This window comes from Ambystoma mexicanum, chromosome 13 (genome assembly GCF_040938575.1).
Source record: "Ambystoma mexicanum isolate Mex_15411 chromosome 13, UKY_AmexF1_1, whole genome shotgun sequence".
Taxonomy (NCBI): Eukaryota; Metazoa; Chordata; class Amphibia; order Caudata; family Ambystomatidae; genus Ambystoma; species Ambystoma mexicanum.
In genome coordinates, this window is record NC_090938.1 from 811,715,147 (window position 1) to 811,734,096 (window position 18,950).

Here is an 18,950-nt window from a genome sequence, read left to right on the forward strand (position 1 = left end):
CAAACCTCCTTTATTCTGTCTGAAATGGTGAATGAAAAGCAAACCTATGAATGCTAGAATGCAGGGACACACTCAGGGCAGGGTGAACCACTCACACCTGACTGACATGGAGGCAGGGAATGATATGATATATGATATGTCACTTATAACACGCCTGTATACAAGTGTTGCTATGCACGACAAGACAAGGAGGGAAGACAGAGGGAGGACAAGACAAATGATCTTACTAGGCCTTGTGTCATTCAGATTGAGCAAGTGCACAAACCAAGTGCAGGGGGAAGGAGAGGGGGGGAGTGCCAGGGAGGGGAACGGGGGAAGTACAATCACGGCAGCATTGCTCTGAGTAAGTGAAGCCAAGACAGCGCGGCTCCGGGCAAGTGCAAGGAGGCAGGGGACTGTAGAGCTACAGTTACAGACCCTACGTGCACGGTAGGCCCGGGGGCAGGGCAGGGGAGACTGATCATGGAGGAGCCTGGTACCCAGAGAGACTAAGAGGGTAGCCAAGCAACCAGTCGGTTCAGCAGACAGGTAGCTCAGCAGGGGAGGGAGAGAGAAAGCAGAGGAGAAAAGGAAGGTCTTGAGCTGCTTCCAGAACTTCAGGTGGTCCGGCTCAAGTTTGGGAGGGGCAGGGAGGCCATTCCAGGGGGAGGCACCTGCAGAGGAGAGAGATCTACATCCCACTCTCTGCCTAGAGAAGCATCTGAACCTCAGACAGTTAGATGCAGCCAAGCAAAGGGCTTGAGAAGGAAGGAATTTTCTTTTTTGGAAGAGAGAGTTGGATGTAGTGCCGGCCCCAGCTCCAGAAAGCCTTGTGGACGATGCAGAGGGCCTTGAACTTGATCCTTGCCACCACCAGGAGCCAGTGGAGAGATTACAGGGCTGGAGAGATATGGTCCCTTGACCTGAGGCCAAGGATAAGTCTTGCAGTCCTGTTCTGGATAAGTTGCAGAGGGAGGAGGGTAGACAAAGGCAGATTGAGAAAGAGGCTGTTGCAATAGTCCAGTCTGGAGAGAACCAGGGCTCTGGAGACAATGAGCTTGTGGAGGAAAGTGAGAAAAGGAAGAATACCTCTGACGAGGTGCAGCTGGAATTGGGCCTTCTTGGCAATGTCCATGATGTGAGGAGAGAAGGAGAGAGTGGAGTTGAAGATGACACCAAGGTTTTTTGCCTCACAGGAAGTTGAAGGAAGAGGGCCCAATGAGGGAGGCTAGAGTGAGATTGGGAAAGCGGGAGCACAGGTCCCAATGAGAAGGATCTCCGTTTTACTGGCATTAAGGCAGAGATCGTTGGAGGCACAGCAATCCTGAATCGCAGATAGACAGGAATTAGCGAGAGAGGAGGGGGGCTGAGGGGAGCCTGAAAGAGACCTGGGTGTCATTTGCATAACATTGAAAGTTAGAGGAGAAGGTAGAGATCAGGTGGGCCAAAGGGGCCAAGCAGACATTGAAAAGCCATGGTGAGAGGACAGAGCCCTGGGGAACACCACATGTGGAGAGAGATGTGGGTCAGAGAAAGGACCCAAGTTGGACCTGGGAGGGTCGGTCCAGGAGGAAGGAAGTCAACCACTCCAGGGCCTGATCCATGATGCCCAGGTTCTCACAGAGTCGCTTGATCAGGATGGTGTGATTGACTGTGTCAAAAGTGGAGGAAAGGTCAAGGAGGATGAGGACAAAAGGAAGGCTGGAGTTAGGATTAGCGAGCAGATCTTCACTGTTCAGGAGAGCAGTTTCCGTGCCTCTGGCTGCTCTGAAGCCAGACTGGTGGTCATGAAGACAACCAACAGATTCAGTCTCGAGAGTAAGCTGGGAGATGGCCTGCTTTTCCAGGAGTTTGCCCTGGAAAGGGGTGAAGGAGATCAGGCGATAGTTTACTGGAAGGGTAGGATTGGCAGATGGCTTTTAAGGGGGTGCACAAGGGAGTGCTTGAGGAGAGAAGGGAAAGATCTAGTGGCGAAAGAGTGATTGTATAAATTGGCCAAGGCTGGAACGAGTGTGTCAATGGGGTCCTTGATTGTTCTGGATGAGCAGGGGAGCACCTGTTTGGATGACACTTTGATAGATCAGACTTGTCTAGAGACATCGTCAGGTGATGTCAGAGAGAAAGAGGAGAAAGGAGGAGGAGAGGGAGAGGTGGCCCGAGGGGGGGCCGCGAGAGGTAGAGGGAGATGAAGAGGAGAGCGAGGACAGGAAGTCACGAGTTTTAGTGGTGAAGTGATAAGGCAGAGCCATACAGAGGGCCTGGGAGGGAACAGGAGAGCTGGAGCATGCAGAAGGATTGGCCAGCTCCTTGCAGATTTTAAAGAGTTTGGCCCTGTTGTTAGAGGCTGCCGAGATGCAGGCTTGAATGGAGACTCTCTTCTTGGACAGGACAGGACAGATAGTCTGTATTTTGTCAGAGGATGTGCCCAAAGCCCTTCACTTCCTCTCAGCCACCCTGCACTTATGTTTCAGGGCAGCAAGGTCGGAGTCATTCCAAGAGTTGCACTTGGAGGTAGGCTTCAGAAGGATTCTCATGACAGGGGCAAGGATGTCCAGAGTGTCAGAGATAGAGAGATGCAGGTTACAGAGGGCTGTGTCTGTTACAACCTGCTATAAACGTTGGTCCTTGTGGCATCGCTTCAGGACGTGCTGTTCCGCATTTGTGAATCCCCCCAGCATGGTGGCGTATCTTTCTTGCTATTCTTTGAGTGCTGGCCTAGTTGTTTCATGTACTTCTCAGACGTCGCCAGCGGGTCATGTGACCGGATATAAGGAACCGATTGCTTTGCCTCCGCGCGTTGCTACTCCTTTAGCCCAGACGCTTCCATTGAATATTCCAGAATTCAGGGATTCTTTAATTCCACCCGCCAAGACCCCCTGCAGTGTATCTCCGGACCTCTATCCGAATCTAGTACAAGCACTTTCATTCTATGGAGTGTTCCTTCCATTCCTTCAGCCTTCCAAGTTCCTTGATACACGGAGTGCAATTTGTCTGCATTAGAACCTCCGAGGCAGATATAGAACTCTTCCTAACCAAACTCGTACTTCAGCATCACAGGTCCCTCAAAATTCCAGGACATTGAATCCAGCCCAGAACCAGTGTCTTCAGTGCCGCGCAGATTTTTTTCCCATAGAGGGTTTCCCTGGGGGCACAGTCCTCCCTTCTCCTGGTTGTTCAATCCGGGTGGGGAGTGAGTGGGCTTATAGGGAAGCCTTCGCAGTCGTCAGTACCTTTGCCCTTCCTGGTTACAGCTGGATGTGCAGGTTAGTGCGTTCATCTTTATATCTCTAACTGAGCTAATCGCTATTCAGATAACAGTGTCAGAGTGTGAGTCAGACACAGGAGGAGCAGCAGAGAAAGTAGAGGCAAAGGCATCCACTGACACATGCTTCATGGGCCCAATGACTGATAAGGTAGGTGGCAATGCTGGGGTGGGCTTTGCCTGAGGGACAGAGAGTTTCAGGTGCGAGGAGCGCATACAGTTGTCCGTCCAGCAGAGAGGGTTGGTGAGAGGATTAGAGAGGGGGATGTTTGAGGAGATTAGAACATCCAACGTGTATCTGGCAGAGTGTGTCAGACCAGAGGGTAGAATGAAGAGAGAGAGCGTGTCACAGAGGTTGCGTTAAAGCCCAGAGGAGGGATTATAAGCATCCAGGTGGATGTTGAGGTCTCTGAGGAGGAGAAGGTGAGAGGTAGCGGCAAGGAGAGAAGGGGAGAGGTCAGCCCACTCTGAGAGGAAGAGGGCAACCTGGCCAGGTGGACTGTAGATGGTGGCCACAGTTAGAGAGAGGCCAGAAGAGATAGAGAGCCTGCAGACCAGGCATTCAAAGGAGGAGTAGGCCTGCATAGGAATGACAGAAGCAGGGACCCACTCTGGGAAGATCAGAGCTGCTCCACCTCCTGGTCGGTTGGTTCTGGGCTCGGAGAGGATCTTGTAGCCGTCAGGGAGGAGAGTGTCAAAATTATTGAAAGAGCTGGCCGTGAACCATGTCTCAGTGAGAACGAGGACATCCAGGTCAATTTCTTAAAGGAGGTGGCAGATGTCAGAGGAGTGTTTGACAGCAGAGCGAGAGTTGAGAGTAGAGGCAACGAGAAGGTTGCCACATTTGAAAGACTTCCAGGGTGGGGTACAGGCTTGAGGTACACCCAGCAGAGGTGTAGAGGGGTCTGAGAGTGGCAGCAGTGGTAGCGGAAGGCGGAATCGTAGCCAGAGAGGAGGAGGAAGGTGTCAGAGAGGCGGCAGAAGAAGGAGGTGGCAGAGCAGTCAGAGAGGAGCTTGTAGCAGTAGCAGGAGAAGGAAGGAAGTGGATAAGCCACGGGAGACACCTATCGAAAAGGAGGAGATTGGGTTGAGGCCCTGGACCACGACGGTGCTATTCAGATAGACATTAATGATGGTCTTGGAGGAGTGGACAGAGGCCCAGAGGACCTCCCACCTAATGGGAGAGGAAGAGATAGGAGAGAGAGCCGACACCACACAAGGGGTCCATAGGTCTGGGCAGGGAACGACAAAGAGTATGTCGGTGAGAGTCTGTCTGGAGGAAGCGCTGGTGTGGGTATCAGCGATAGGGAGGCCAGGGTTGGAGACCAAGATGTTGCTCTTGAACATTTTCCTTCAAGACTTAGTGAGAGGGATATGATAGGAGATAGAGTAGCAGTTTCAGAAGATGGGAGAGATTGAGAGCACCGAAGAGGGTGCGAGGAGGCAAGTGGGGAAGTGAGGGAGGAAAGAAGCATGGCCCACAGCCGAACACCATGGGGGCACCAGAGGGGGAGGGTTTACACAGAAGGAGGCACATAGGAGACAACAAGCAGACGACACAGCGCAGGGGAACTGCTGAGCAGTGTGGACGGACGACAGGGAGGGGCAGCGCACTGCAAAAACGCATAGATTTGACTTTCCTAAATAGAGGTGAAAACGCCTAGTTTCCACACAAACAGCAATGCAAAAACACCTAGATTTGACTTTCCTAAATAGAAGTGAAAAATGCCTAGTTTCCACACAAACAGCAATGCAAAAACACCTAGATTTGACTTTCCTAAATAGAGGGAGTTTCAACACAAACAGCAATGCGAAAACACCTAGATTTTACTTTCCAAAAAAGAGAGGAAAAGGCCTAGTTTCAACACAAGCAGCAATGCAAAAACACCTATGGTTGACGTTCCTAAAAAGAGGGGAAAAGGCCTAGTTTCAACACAAACAGCAATGCAAAACACCTAGAGTTGACTTTCCTAAAAGAAGGGAAAAGGCCAAGTTTCAACACAAACATCAACATGGCACAGAAACAGCTCGAATTGATTTCAAAGCCAAAATAGATGAATTTAGAGACAAGGGCCAAATTGCTCTACTCCTCCTGCTAGATCTCTCGGCTGCATTTGACTTGGTCGATCACAAAGTCTTATGCAGTCAACCAGATTCCGCAGCACATTTCTAGAAGCAGCCGTTAAAATCGGAATCAGGCGTTAAGGGTTAACGATGGCGTTAACCCTTAACGCCTGAGTTGTAATGAGGCCCATAGTATGGATTGAGTGATTCTTGAGCAACAGAACTATGAGAGTCTTCTCCCCTCGGCTTCAGCAGACCCTATCCCTATCACCTGCGGTGTACCCCAGGGATCCTGTGTGTCACCGACTCTCTACAATGTTTTCACTAAGGCACTTTTTGACAAAATCGACCACTTGGGTATCGCTTACACAAATTATGCAGACGATACCCAAATCCTCCTTCCTCTCACTGGAGACTACTCTCTGGACCTGGCCCTGGTGAATAGAATTTACAGCATCGTTCAGGCATGGATGGCCACCCATGGACTATGCCTGAACGATGATAAAACAGAGCTTATTATTCTAGGCACTACGGCCCACCTATCCAAACTAAGCCCGGATTATGCCCACTTCACCATTCATGGTAACGACATCAAAGTAGCCAAGGAGGTGAAGACCCTAGGCTTTTACCTAGATGCCACCCTTAACTATACTAAACAAGCCAATTCTATGGCATCTGTTACTGCTTATACGTGCAAACTAATCAGAGCAAGCAAACAATTTCTAGCCATAGACAGTTGTCTAATACTCTCTAGAGCCCTCATACTCTCTAAATTGGATTATTGTAATGCCCTGTATGCTGGCGCGAGTAAACATATCATCCAAAAAATACAGGTACTCCAGAATAACGCTCTGAGAGCAGCACTTATGATAAATAGAAAGGAGCACATCTCATCCACAAGGAGAAAATACAAATGGTTATCTATCTTTGACAAAATTCGACTCAAAATGGCCACCCTCACCTACAAATGTCTGAATAATAAAGCACCTCCATACGTAACTGATAGGAATATCAGAAAAACTTCACTCAGACGACTAGATCAGCCAATTCCAACTGCCTCTTAGTACCACCATTTAAACGGTCCACCATTGGAGGACAGAGCTTCCCAGTTAAAGGAGCTCAACTGTGGAACTCCTTGTCTGCCCACCTAAGAGAACATCAAACCCTTGCCAAATTTAGACAGAATATGACTAACTGGCTGAAAGATAATGACAAGTAATATGCAATGCTATAGCCCCACTTCAACTGTATCCAAAACACAGAGGCCAGCCCTAGTACTCTGCTAATTATGTACCTGACTGTCAATATGCCGTCGTATTGTACATTCCTCTGTATATTGTTTCATTTACTATACTTTAGTCCCTTTTGGACATTATTCTGTTTATTAATTCCTATTACTGTTTACTTATTCCCTCATGTAAATTTCTCCATCCCTATGATTCTTGATGTATTGTATTTACCTGTGTAACCAAGCTTAACATATTCTTATGTCTTGCGCCCTGATGGCCCAGGGTCTGGCGCGCACTATAAATAAAAAAACAAACAAACAATGCAAAAACACCTAGATTTGACTTTCCTAAAAGAGGGGAAAAGGCCTAGTTTAAACACAAATATCAATGCAAAAACACCTAGATTTGACTTTCCTAAAAAGAGGGAAAGGGGCCGAGTTTCAACACAAACAGCAATGCAAAAAGGAAAAATCAACTTTCCTAGCGACATGGCAAACAATACTGTTTGCTGAGATGTTTATGGGCGATGCAATAAGACAAATAGAGTAAATTAGAGGGGTGGGTCAGTTTAGTCGGGTGCAGTTTTTGCTGCACCCCTGACCCACTGCACAAACGTTAGCAGTCGAAGCATGTTGACGGCTGCAGGCTTCTTGCTTCCCCAGCTGACACCAGCCGACACCATCTGGAGCAGCTTCTGTGGGAGCTGTCCTTTGCCTCTGAGGCCTTAGCAACTGGGGGCTCTCTGGGTAGAGGGGCTGCACTGGAACTGTGTCTTAATAGGTCAGAAGGGCCAATCAGGGGCAGGGGCAGGACTAAGAGGCAGGCAAGGGATGAATGGTAGTGGAGGTGAGGGGCTGCAGGGAGAGGCGTTGGAGCACCAGGAACAATTAACTTTACATTTTAAATTAAACTAGGCATCTCTGCTTCACAACCACCATATAGAGGAAGGAGGAAGTGGTGTGGAAGAAGCCGACTAGTGGCCCGTGTTTGCCAATCTGCATTTGCAGTGCACACATTTGGGAAAAGCTAAACCACAAGTCCCAGAACTAAACCTGAAGTTAAATGAACAGCCAGGGCTGGATGGGAGGTGTCAGACATGCTATGCAAACACTTCTCTATATTGAACGTTTTTTGGGAATGCAGCCCCCTCTCAGATCCATCTAGATAACCAATTTCTAGTGAGAGTTGCTGCATTCGTGACCTCCAGGCCTATATCAACCGTCGACTCCGCTATTTGTAGGTCTGCCTTTCCACCGGGAAAATGTAACCTTCATTATTCAGACTCGCCAGGATTTTTTGGCATTAAATTGAACATTTCACAACATTAAATGGCAAAGTTTGTTTTTCAAATTTGTATTTGTTACAATATTTGTGACTAGCATTTTTGTATTGATGGGAGTGTGCTAGAGAACTAGATTGCAAAAGAGGTTGCGTATGTGTGAAGCTGCAAAAAAGGCAGATTGTCATTATTTGCACCTTTTGTGTTTCAAGCTAATAGAGTCCCAGATGTCCCAGGCTTGACTGAAAAGAGTTAGTTTTGCTCTACTTCTATGGTTTATTGTAGGAGCCTATTTTATATTAATAACTGTATATATCGTTATCATTGCTAATGGTGCAAACATCTCCCTTCCATGTTCTCCAATCCCTCAAGCACTGGCGCTCCCCACTCACCAACACCTCTCACACCCACCAGTTCTCCATCATAACTTACACTCCTAAACCACTCACTCTGCCAATCATGTGCATACGTACTTGCTCTGTCACACTGCCAAGCCACTATCACAGTCCCTAGTCCCTGCTGCACTCTCCATCGTGCTCTGAACTCACACCTGACAGTTCCTCCCGCAGTCTACAGTCCTTCACTCTTTCTAACTCCTTCTCCACCTCGCAACTTTCCTCTGAGTCTATCATGCTCTTCCCCATCCTTCCTCCCAATCTGCAGCTTGCTCGCTACTTCTGTTGCACGCTCCCTCTTTCACACCCACTGCTCAACCGCTGACCCACCCCTCCCTGCTTTCTGGCCCACCTCTCCCCTCTGTGCTTTGTGGCCCATCACTCCCCCTAAGCCCACCGTTCCCCCTCTGGCCCACCGTTCCCCCCCTGGCGCACTGCTCCCCCTCTGGCCCACTGCTCCCCCTCTGGCCCACCGTTCTCCCCCTGGCCCACCACTCGCCCTAAGCCCACCGCTCCCCCTCTAGCACACTGCTCGTTCTCTGCTTTCTGAGTCACCGTTCCAACCTCTGGCGCACCGTTCCAACCTCTGGCCCACCACTCCCTGTGCTTTCAGTCCCGCTGCCCCCCCTCTGGCCCACCGTTCCCCCTGTGGCCCACCACTCCTCCTCTGGCCCACTGCTCGTTCTCTGCTTTCTGGCCCACCGTTCCACCGCTTCCCCTTTGTGCTTTCAGTCCTGCTGTTCCCCCTCTGGCCCACCGCTCCCTGTGCTTTCAGTCCCGCTGCTCCCCCTCTGGCCCACCGCTCCCCCTTTGTGCTTTCAGTCCCGCTGCTCCCCCTCTGGCTCACCGCTCCTCGTCTGTCCCACGGATACCCTCATATGGTGACTAGTTTTGGAATTTTTCTTAAACGCTGATTGGTTCTTTTTTGTCAAAAATTTCCATTTTTGCAAAAACTGCTGTCTTTGTGTGTTTTTTAAAAAACGGCTGATTTTGCGGGTGTTTTTGCAAAACCTGATTTTGTGGTACTTTAAATGATTGCGAAATCGTCATAAGATGGGGGGCGGGTCTGATCATGGTGTAAGGACGCAAGATATCTATGGTACTGCTATATGATATGCTTAACAAGTGAAACAACAAAGATAACATGGGGAGATTTGTAACAGGCCAGTATCTTTGAAAGGCCAGGAGGAGCGGGGAAAGGTCAGTCTTAAGTCAATAAACCTGGCCCAGCCTCTTATCTCATCTGACAAAAGGAATGCGGTTCTGGGGGAAAATATTTTGCGGTTGGATTTTATGACTGGCCTCTGTGTCCAGAGGCCTGGTAGTCATTGGGAAGAACCATCTTAATGCAGGATTTACTTATGCTAGGTTTTAAACTTCCGTGCCCATATCTAATTAATTTGGTTGGGCAATAGTGGCAAAGTTTCTTAAAAAGTGCAACAGTGCACTTTATAAAATGGTTAAAGAAGCACTCTCGCCCTTTCTCCCTGGGAGAGTCTATTGGAATGTTTGCTTGGTGGGTGATTTACTGAAACCTGCAGCTAGAGCTCTGCAGCAGGTTCTTAACCCACTGAGCTATTCCAAGTATTCCGTGACTTTCAATGCTTAAAACAATTCTTAAAGGAATGCTTTTACAGCTGATTTTAAAATTAATAACATTTTCAGAAATTAAAAGATCTGGCAAAATGGCCAAGTGGGTTAGTGCACATCGTGTTGCAATCTTAACAGCCAACAGAGGCGACTCCAGGGAGTGTCAGCCGGTGTCTGCAGGGGAAGCAGGGGCCGGCCGTCAACCATCACCTACGGGGACCACGGGGTAGGAGTGGCCTGGATCAGGAGTAGAGCAACTACTCTGCTCCAGATCCTGAGCCACTTACCAAACCCAAAGCAAAGAAGCCGACTGCATTGTATGATATCTAGACTGCATTGATGGGCCTCTCTCCAACTATACAGGTCTCTCAAATTTAGCAGGGGTTCTGTCTCCTAATTGCATTGTTTGATATCTAGACTGCACTGATAGGCCTCTCTCCCACTATACAGGTCTCTCAAACTTAGCAGGGCTCTGTCTCCTAATTGCATTGTTTGATATCTAGACTGCACTGATAGGCCTCTCTCCCACTATACAGGTCTCCCAAATTTAGCAGGGCTCTGTCTCCTAATTGCATTGTTTGATATCTAGACTGCATTGATGGGCCTCTCTCCCACTATACAGGTCTCTCAAATTTAGCAGGGCTCTGTCTCCTAATTGCATTGTTTGATATCTAGACTGCACTGATAGGCCTCTCTCCCACTATACAGGTCTCCCAAATTTAGCAGGGCTCTGTCTCCTAATTGCATTGTTTGATATATAGACTGCACTGATAGGCCTCTCTCCCACTATACAGGTCTCCCAAACTTAGCAGGGCTCTGTCTCCTAATTGCACTGTATGATGCTGAGGTTGCACTGATAGGCCTCTCTCCCACTATACAGGTCTCTCAAATTTAGCAGGGGTCTGTCTCCTAATTGCACTGTATGATATCTAGACTGCACTGATAGGCCTCTCTCCCACTATACAGGTCTCCCAAACTTAGCAGGGCTCTGTCTCCTAATTGCACTGTATGATGCTGAGGTTGCACTGATAGGCCTCTCTCCCACTATACAGGTCTCTCAAATTTAGCAGGGGTCTGTCTCCTAATTGCACTGTATGATATCTAGACTGCACTGATAGGCCTCTCTCCCACTATAGCAGGGCTCTGTCTCCTAATTGCACTGTATAATATCTAGACTGCACTGATAGGCCTCTCTCCCACTATACAGGTCTCTCAAATTTAGCAGGGCTCTGTCTCCTAATTGCACTGTATGATATCTAGACTGCACTGATAGGCCTCTCTCCCACTATACAGGTCTCCCAAACTTAGCAGGGCTCTGTCTCCTAATTGCACTGTATGATATCTAGACTGCACTGATAGGCCTCCCTCCCACTATACAGGTCTCTCAAATAATCTAACCGCGCTTAGTTCAGTACCCACTAATCTCGAAAACCCGCCACTACCTAACTCAACTAAATTCCATACCCACAGACCACTAACACCCTAACCCCCCACACCCCCTGACAGTTTACCCTTAGGAAACACCTCCCACCCACCGACAGAAAGCAACACTGAGCCAGAGAACACCCCAGCGTACCCAGAGAAGGAAACCGAGGTCACGGCGACCGCACAACACAGCATAGAGGACCAACTACCACACTACGCCTGCATCTAGACTGGAAAATGGCCCGTACCAGAAAAGGACGCCGAGAAAGAGAACAAGACCGAGCAACAAGAGACGCGAACACACAACACTGACAGAACCCACAAGAAACAGCCCCATTGCAAGAAAACACGCCTAAAGCAGACACAACCGGAACAAAATCCACAAGAGAAAAATCCCTATACCTCACACCTTACCTCGCAACAACTACGGTACACCGACACCCCAACACGGAAACCTCGAAACATGCAAAGAATTTCCTGACAGACGCCGGAAAAAGACGGGGGCAATCAACAAGAGAATGGGAAGGCTCCGACCCCGTTACCCCTTACATTACAAGAACAGAGGGACAACACCAATTCCCACCACGCCCTGCACAACACGGCGAAGTACCAACAAGCAGCAACGCCACTCCCCACCCAACAATCGAACCCAAAGAAGAAAACACTGCTGATCTTCATCCGAGTAGCATCACAGCAGAAACGCCAAGATTAATCAGCCCTGTTATCAATTTACTAGACCGCTTCAATGAAGAAGCAGCTGTCGCCGTTCTTCATCCTACCAACATCAATGCAGAAACTCCACGAACATACAATTACAGAATCGAACAACATATAACCTCAAAACAGAACCTCACCCAGAGAATCCACTGTAACCTAATAAACGCAAGGTCAATGGCCAAACACTCAACGGAAATATACGACCTGCTGTCAGAAGGAGGCATAGACATCCTATTTGTAACCGAAACATGGCTAGACGACAACTACAAGATCACCCTCAACAACTGCCTGCCCGAAGACTTCAAATGCATCCAAACAAACAGGAAATCCAAAATAGGGGGGGGACTAGCGATCATCCACAAGGAACAACTGACCATCAAAATGGAAGACCCACTAAACATCGACAAATGCGAAACCCTAATACTACGACTTTCAGTAAACCACAAAACCAACCTGAAATTCATACTGATATACAGACCACCAACCTACGATGCGACTTTCATAGACGCCTTCACGGAAGCAATCACTACCCTAGCCATCAAGCACGACCATCTGATCATCCTTGGAGATTTCAACATTTGGTTCGACGAAGAAACCACAACCACACAAAAATCATTAACTGCCCAACTAGCAACCATGAACCTGCAACAACTAGTCAAAGGAGCAACCCACTCAGCAGGGCACACACTTGACGCAGTCTTCGCCAACAAGGATCTCATCACCACGGCACCCCCAATTCAAATACTTTGGAGCGACCACCTCATTATTCCGTTCATAATCACAACGGCCGCTCCGACAAAAAAGCAACAAGAAAAACAACCCATCGTGATGGAAAGAAACTGGAGAACCATAAAAAACTCCAACCTAACCGAGCTCCTAGAACTAAGCAAACCACAAGCATCAACAATGGAAGAAGCAGACCTAGACAAAAAAGTTGCCCTACTTCATACCTGGATCACAACAACCCTTGACGACATCGCCAAAGAAAAGCCTTTCAACCCATCACGCAAGAAAACATCAGCAAAATGGTTCACCCCACTACTCAACGCCATGAAAAGGAAAAACCGAAAACTAGAAGCTGAATGGAGGACCAACAACACCACTGCAAACAAAATGAAATTCCTACAACAGATCCGCGCATATAAAAAGGAAATACAAAAAGCGAAGAGGAAACATTACGACAACCGAATCACCAGAGCACCAAATGCTCAAAAAGAACTATTCAAAATCATAAACGAAATAAAAAACCCGCCGGCCTGCAACAACACGCCAATCCCATCGACGAAACTCTGTGAGGACCTCGGAGACCACTTCAAAAACAAAATAACCTCCATCCAACACACCATACGAAACAATCCGAGCGTCCACAACTCAAACCCCACCGACACAGACGAGGAACCCACAAACAAGCTATGAAACTTCCCAGAAATATCAGTTGAGGCTTTCGTCAAACTGGTAAACCGAAGCAACAAATCACGCTCTCCTGAAGACCCTTGCCCTCCGGACATATACAAAACAATTCTCAAACAAGGAACCCCCATGGAATACCACAGGAATCTCCTCAACCTCTCAATCTCAACAGGCAAAGTACCGCAGGCTTTCAAAACGGCTTACATCAAGCCACTACTTAAAGACACAACAGGAAACGTGGAGGACCCATCTAACTACAGACCCATCTCCAACATACCCTACACAGCCAAACTGCTAGAAACGTACGTCTACCAAATAACCCAAGAATTCATAGAAGAGCACTGCCTACTAGACCAGACACAAGTTGGCTTTAGACCCATGAGAGGAACAGAATCGGCTCTCCTCTCAATATGGGACGACCTAAAAACAAACGCAGACTCAAACAACAGCACCACCCTGATTCTCCTTGATCTGTCTGCAGCCTTCGACACCGTCAACCACGCCATCCTCATAAAGAGATTAGAAGGACTGGGGATAACGGACACTGCCCTACTATGGATCAAATCCTTCCTAACAAACAGAACAGAAACAATATGGATGAAACCTTGTAAATCCAAACCCAGAGTCTCCACGTGCAGAGTACCACAAGGATCATCCTTCTCCCCACTTCTATTCAACATCTACATGTACCTATTAATCAAACTCATCAAAAAACACGGCCTCACATGATACAACTACACCGACGATACGCAAATAATCTTCAACATACAAGACACCCGAGAAGAAAGAACCCCACTAGAGAATTGCCTTCGAGACATATTCAACTGGATGAACCTCAACCATCTCAAAATCAACCCAGGTAAAACAGAGATAATGATTGTTTCAAAAAAGGGAGGAGACATCAACTACATCCCATGGCCAAGAGAGCTCGGCACCACACCAGAACCTTCATCTACGGTAAAAAACCTGGGGGTCCTGATGGATAACAACCTCACCCTGTAGCCACAAGTAAACTCAGTAATCAAGAAATGTTTCTTCCTCCTGCGAGCAGCAAAAAGGATCCTACCGTTCCTGTCGTTCACCAACAAAACACTTACCATCATCGCTCTGATCATGTCCAGAGTAGACTATGCCAATAGCTTATACATGGGCATGCCCGAGCGACTTCTAAAAAAACTGCAACGCATACAAAATGCAGCAGCCAGACTCCTCCTCAAGCTACCCAGAAGAGAACACAGCACACCCGCGCTAAAAATACTACACTGGCTACCGCTGAAACAGCGAATAAAGTTCAAAGCCATGTGCATCACGCACAGAGCAATACACAAACAAGGCGCAGAATTCCTAAACGCAAAACTGCGCCTACATCAACCGACAAGAACACTAAGATCAAGCACAGACATACGCCTGGAACCAAAAGCCTACAACAGGAAAAAATTCGGAGGATCGTCTTTCTCTCACCAGGCACCCAAAACTTGGAACGACCTACCTAAGAATATACGGAATACAACAAACCACCTAGCATTCAGGAAACTCCTCAAATCATGGCTCTTCAAAGCGTAACCACCACGGAGACGCACCGGAATGCCCATACACTAAAACAATGATGAAAATAACCCCAACTTCGGCCACTCTCAAATTGAACAAACGCTCAAGCCAAAGAACCAACCACTCGACAGAGCATAAGACATCATGGAAGACAGCCGCAAAGGAAGGCTACAGAGACTGACCACCTAACTAGACCCAGACGAAACCTAGACCTACACTCTCCCGCTCTTACGCACCGGACGAACACAGCCAGACTGGTAGACGCATCTAGATAGACGTTGGCCTGCGTCGCATGTGGATAGGACTGTTCGAAGGATAACACGCCCGCGCCTAGGAAACGTGAATGCTAGCTTATGCCACAATCAAAGCTGTGAACACTAACCTGCGTGGCGTTCGGATGGAGTTGTGAACGCTAGCTTGCCCACTCCTGGACCGATCTCTAAACACTAGCCTGCGCCGTGACCAGATAAAAGTGTGAATGTTGGCATGATCACACCAGTATGGAGCCCCAATCATTGGCCTGCGCCGCGCCTAGATGGGAATGCGAGGGCCAACAAGTGCCACTCTCCCCAGAACCGTGAGTACTAGCATTGGTAAAGGTCAGGTAACCCACTAACCAATAAGCTCAAACTCTGCATACTTATCTCACTCAAAAACTCACACAACCATCTCTCGCACAACAAACCGCATGCACTTCACAAGTAAGTGTGTGTGCGCGTGCGTGCGTGCGTGCGTGTGCGTGCGTGTGTTACGGCGTCCCAATGATTTATACTGCACTCCCACCTCTGGGATAGGGCTAAGCAGCGTCTAAAACAACCTCTTTCACTTTCATTTCTCTCTCTGGCACAGGCTCCACCTGGAGACCTGGAGACTGGTGACGCGGCGGGACTCTGCGTTCTGATTGGTGCAGGCGGCCCCTGTGCAGGGCTGGGGTGAGACTGAGTGAGTTCAGAACTCCCGGGACAGTGAGTGCTGAGGACTCAAGGGGCTGTAACTGCCCACCACCCAGGACATTATAAAGCGTTCCTGGCATGGATGTGCTCTACCCCCTGCTCCTCCTCCTGGGGGCGCTCTGGCTGCAGCCTCCGCAGGCAGGTGAGTGACTTGGGAAGGGGGCGGGGGATGGGGCTTGCACCCGGAAATCCTCGCTCTCTGACCCCTCCTGTGTCTTTCTCCCCCAGGTTCGCACTCCCACCGCTACTTCTACTCGTCCCTGTCGGAGGGGGTCCCCGGGGTCCCCCGCTTCTCCATAGTGGGGTTCGTGGATGACGTCCCCATCGAGTGGTACAGCAGCGACACCCGCAGGATGGAGCCCCGGGCCCCCTGGGTGAAGAAGGCCGTGGACCCCCAGTACTGGGAGAGGGAGACGGAGATCTCCAGAGGATGGGAGACCCTCATGAGGAACAACGTGCTGATCGCGATGGACCGAGCCAACCAAACCCGGGGTGAGTGATGCAGAGCACGCATAGGCCCGGGTGAGTGATGGGGGAGCAAGCACAGGACAGGGGTGAGTGATGGGAGCACGCACAGACCTGGGGTGAGTGATAGAGGAGCACGCAGAGACCTGGGGTGAGTGAAGGGGGAGCACGCAGAGACCCGGGGTGAGTGATGGCAAATCACGCTCAGGCCTGGGGTGAGTGATGCAGAGTATGCACAGGCCTGCCTGAGTGATAGCAAAGCATGCACAGGACAGGGGTGAGTGATGGGAGCACGCACAGACCTCGGGTGAGTGATAGAGGAGCACGCACAGACCCGGGTGAGTGATGGGGGAGCACGCAGAGACCCGGGTGAGTGAAGGGGGAGCATGCAGAGACCCGAGGTGGGTGATAGCAAAGCACGCACAAGACACGGGTGAGTGATTGCAAAGCACGCACAGGACAGGGGTGAGTGATGCAAAGCAGGCACAGGACATCGGTGAGTGAATGCAAAGCACGCACAGGACAGGAGTGAGTCATTGCAAAGCACACACAAAACCGTGGTGAGTGATAGCCAAGCACGTACCGGACAGGAGTGAGTGATTGCAAAGCACGCACAGGCGGGGCCAGAGGGCGAGTGATAAGTCCCCATACACAAGTTTGGGTGTTATTTTAGGAGGGGGAACAGCTTGCCCCCATTATTCTGAGCTCTCCATTTTTAATATGAAGCTTTATTCCATTGCACCTGGACTCGTGCTTCACTCGCTTCCAGGGCCCCTGCTGGGCAGGGCCTGGGAAGGCCCCAGGCCGAGAGATGTACTTTAAAATCCTGCCCCGTAATGAATGAACAAGATAGTGGTGCCTGTCTTCTTGGCCCCCCGGGGGTGCATTGAGCCTCAGGCGGACTGCAAAACATCTGAGTGAAGCCAGTCACGAGCGGCTCCAAAAGGCACGGAAAGAAAACGAACCCAGCAGACACTACCGTGGTGAGCGGCAGCCTTGCACCTACTGTGGTGAGCGGCAGCCTTGCACCAGGACACTACCGTGGTGAGCGGCAGCCTTGCACCTACCGTGGTGAGCGGCAGCCTTGCACCAGGACGCGGGGCCTCTCATCAGAGTTCCAATCCCAGCCAAGAGCGCCAGTAACCACACAGCCTCACAGCCAAGAGCACTAGTAACCACACAGCCTCACAGCCAAGAGCGCTAGTAACCACACAGTCTCACAGCCAAGAGTGCTAGTAAACACACGGCCTCCCAGCCAAGAGTGCTAGTGACCACACGGCCTCACAGCCAAGAGCACTAGCAACCACACGGCCTCTCAGCCAATAGTGCTAGTAACCACACAGCCTCACAGCCAAGAGCGCTAGTAACCACACAGCCGCACAGCCAAGAGCGCTAGTAACCACACAGCCAAGAGCGCTAGTAACCACACAGTCTCACAGCCAAGAGTGCTAGTAAACACACGGCCTCCCAGCCAAGAGTGCTAGTGACCACACGGCCTCACAGCCAAGAGCACTAGCAACCACACGGCCTCCCAACCACACAGCCTCACAGCCAAGAGCGCTAGTAACCACACAGCCTCACAGCCAAGAGCGCTAGTAACCACACAGCCTCACAGCCAAGAGCGCTAGTAACCACACAGTCTCACAGCCAAGAGTGCTAGTAAACACACGGCCTCACAGCCAAGAGCGCTAGTAACCACACGGCCTCACAGCCAAGAGCACTAGTAACCACACGGCCTCCCAGCCAATAGTGCTAGTAACCACACAGCCTCCCAGCCAAGAGCGCTAGTAACCACACAGCCTTCCATCCAAGAGCGCCAGTAACCACACAGCCTCACAGCCAAGAGCGCTAGTAACCACACAGCCGCACAGCCAAGAGTGCTAGTAACAACACAGCCTCCTAACCACACGGCCTCCCAGCCAAGAGCGCTAGTAACCACACGGCCTCCCAGCCAAGAGCACTAGTAACCACACGGCCTCCCAGCCAAGAGCGCTAGTAACCACACAGCCTTCCATCCAAGAGCGCCAGTAACCACACAGCCTCACAGCCAAGAGCGCTAGTAACCACACAGCCGCACAGCCAAGAGCGCTAGTAACCACACGGCCTCACAGCCAAGAGCGCTAGTAACCACACGGCCTCACAGCCAAGAGCGCTAGTAACCACACAGCCTCACAGCCAAGAGCACTAGTAACCACACGGCCTCCCAGCCAATAGTGCTAGTAACCACACAGCCTCGTAAGCACACGGCCTCCCAGCCAAGAGTGCTAGTAACCACATGGCCTCCCAGCCAAGAGTGCTAGTAACCACACAGCCTCCCAGCCAAGAGTGCTAGTAACAACACAGCCTCCTAACCACACGGCCTCCCAGCCAAGAGCGCTAGTAACCACACGGCCTCCCAGCCAAGAGCGCTAGTAACCACACAGCCTTCCATCCAAGAGCACTAGTAACCACACGGCCTCCCAGCCAAGAGCGCTAGTAACCACACGGCCTCCTAACCACACGGCCTCCCAGCCAAGAGTGCTAGTAACCACACAGCCTCCTAACCACACGGCCTCCCAGCCAAGAGTGCTAGTAACCACATGGCCTCCCAGCCAAGAGTGCTAGTAACCACACAGCCAGCCAGCCAAGAGTGCT

General features: G+C 50.0%; 1 protein-coding gene across 3 annotated transcripts in view; it reads left to right on the forward strand.

Moving 5' to 3' along the window:
* The window catches only part of LOC138522045 (major histocompatibility complex class I-related gene protein-like), a 1,849,186-nt gene that overhangs the window by 1,679,153 nt on the left and 151,083 nt on the right, over positions 1–18,950 (forward strand). The window contains exons 1-2 of one of the 3 annotated variants that reach the window (XM_069635272.1): positions 15,798–15,993; positions 16,080–16,343. The exons of the other annotated variants lie outside the window; for them this stretch is intronic. Of the exons in view, the coding sequence (XP_069491373.1) occupies positions 15,930–15,993; positions 16,080–16,343 (328 nt within the window). The 5' untranslated portion in view covers positions 15,798–15,929. Of the gene's footprint in view, positions 1–15,797; positions 15,994–16,079; positions 16,344–18,950 lie in introns of those variants that run through there. 3 annotated transcript variants of the gene reach the window in all.